Source organism: Teleopsis dalmanni, chromosome 1 (assembly GCF_002237135.1).
Source record: "Teleopsis dalmanni isolate 2A chromosome 1, ASM223713v2, whole genome shotgun sequence".
Taxonomy (NCBI): domain Eukaryota; kingdom Metazoa; phylum Arthropoda; class Insecta; order Diptera; family Diopsidae; genus Teleopsis; species Teleopsis dalmanni.
Genome location: NC_051846.1, coordinates 201,372,781 through 201,373,958, shown reverse-complemented (window position 1 = coordinate 201,373,958; position 1,178 = coordinate 201,372,781). Strand labels below are relative to the sequence as shown.

At 32.6% G+C, this 1,178-nt stretch overlaps 1 protein-coding gene across 1 annotated transcript; it reads right to left on the bottom strand.

Moving 5' to 3' along the window:
- Positions 1-800: 800 nt before the first annotated feature.
- On the bottom strand, positions 801-1,178 carry LOC119671359 (larval cuticle protein 65Ag1-like). Its single transcript, XM_038081948.1, has 2 exons — positions 1,063-1,178; positions 801-990 (listed from the first exon to the last, which is right to left on the bottom strand). Exons 1-2 carry the CDS (start codon positions 1,176-1,178, stop codon positions 801-803), a joined length of 306 nt encoding a protein of 101 aa, XP_037937876.1.

Below are 1,178 nucleotides of genomic sequence, written 5' to 3'. Positions count from 1 at the left end.
GCCGCAATTAATCTTTCGCAAAACTCAACGCGTAGTATTCAGATTTTCTTTCAGAAGACATATCTTTTGCTTTTTTCTTGTTACCACTTCAGTTATTGCATTATATGTTTTCCATTAGTCAAAATCACCACTTTTTTCTATTTTTCTTGTAGGCTATCAAGTATTATCATTTACATAGCTCTCATTATACTTTCCCAATCCTTCTCTGTCGCACATTTTATGCTTGACAGTGACACTCAGTATAGTCAATATAACTTATCTCAGCTTATCTCAGTGATCGGAAAAGTTTTAAGATTAGTCGTCAGTTAGGTTAGAGTGACGGTCGTCAATGGTTTGTTGTGAGCCTATGGATGAATGTTGTCCATATATCAAATATTAAGGACCACATAAAAAGGAACACTTAACTCGCCCAATCGAATAAAAAAAGCATCGCTCACAATATTAGGCATATTACTTTTAAAAATCAATTTTTGTTTTTTTTATTTCGCTATTCATTTTTAACTTACCAAGTAAGGACATTTGTTTCTCTGCTGTTTTCATTTAAACGCTGTCTGAAGAAATCCCTCAAGTGCTCATTTAATATATGTTATTAATTAATTAATTAAAATTTAAAATCTTTTTACTCCCTATTAATTATTTAGTTTATAAGCTGACCATAAAACCATAAAATATAGTATATATTAATTTGTTGAGAAATAAAAAAAGACTTCATTTCTTTTTTGTACTTAATTTTTAATTTATTAATTTTTTTAAACTATAACTATCAACACTAAAGCTAAAGATGAATGACTTTGCTTAATTTAAGCAACTGGAATATGTGCTCCTTGTGGTTGGAAACCATTTTCGTCAGCAACATAGTTGACTTGGTAAGTAACACCATCGTCACCGACGTATGAGTAAGATCCATGTACAGAAATGGCTTCATCATCAGTACCGATATTTTTCAATTGTCCTTCTTCTTGGAAAGATTTGCCATCGCTAGTTTGAACTCTGTAATATTTAAGAATAGAAATATTTGTTAGTTGTTTACTGGGTACAGAGACTGACTGCGTCTGAACTTACGCGAAATTGTAGTTGTGTGGTTCGACATTGGAGTCATAACGTAAAGTCTCAGCATCGCGATTTGGTGCAGCCAAAGCGCAGGCGAAGAGAGCAGCAAGGACAATGACGAATTTCAT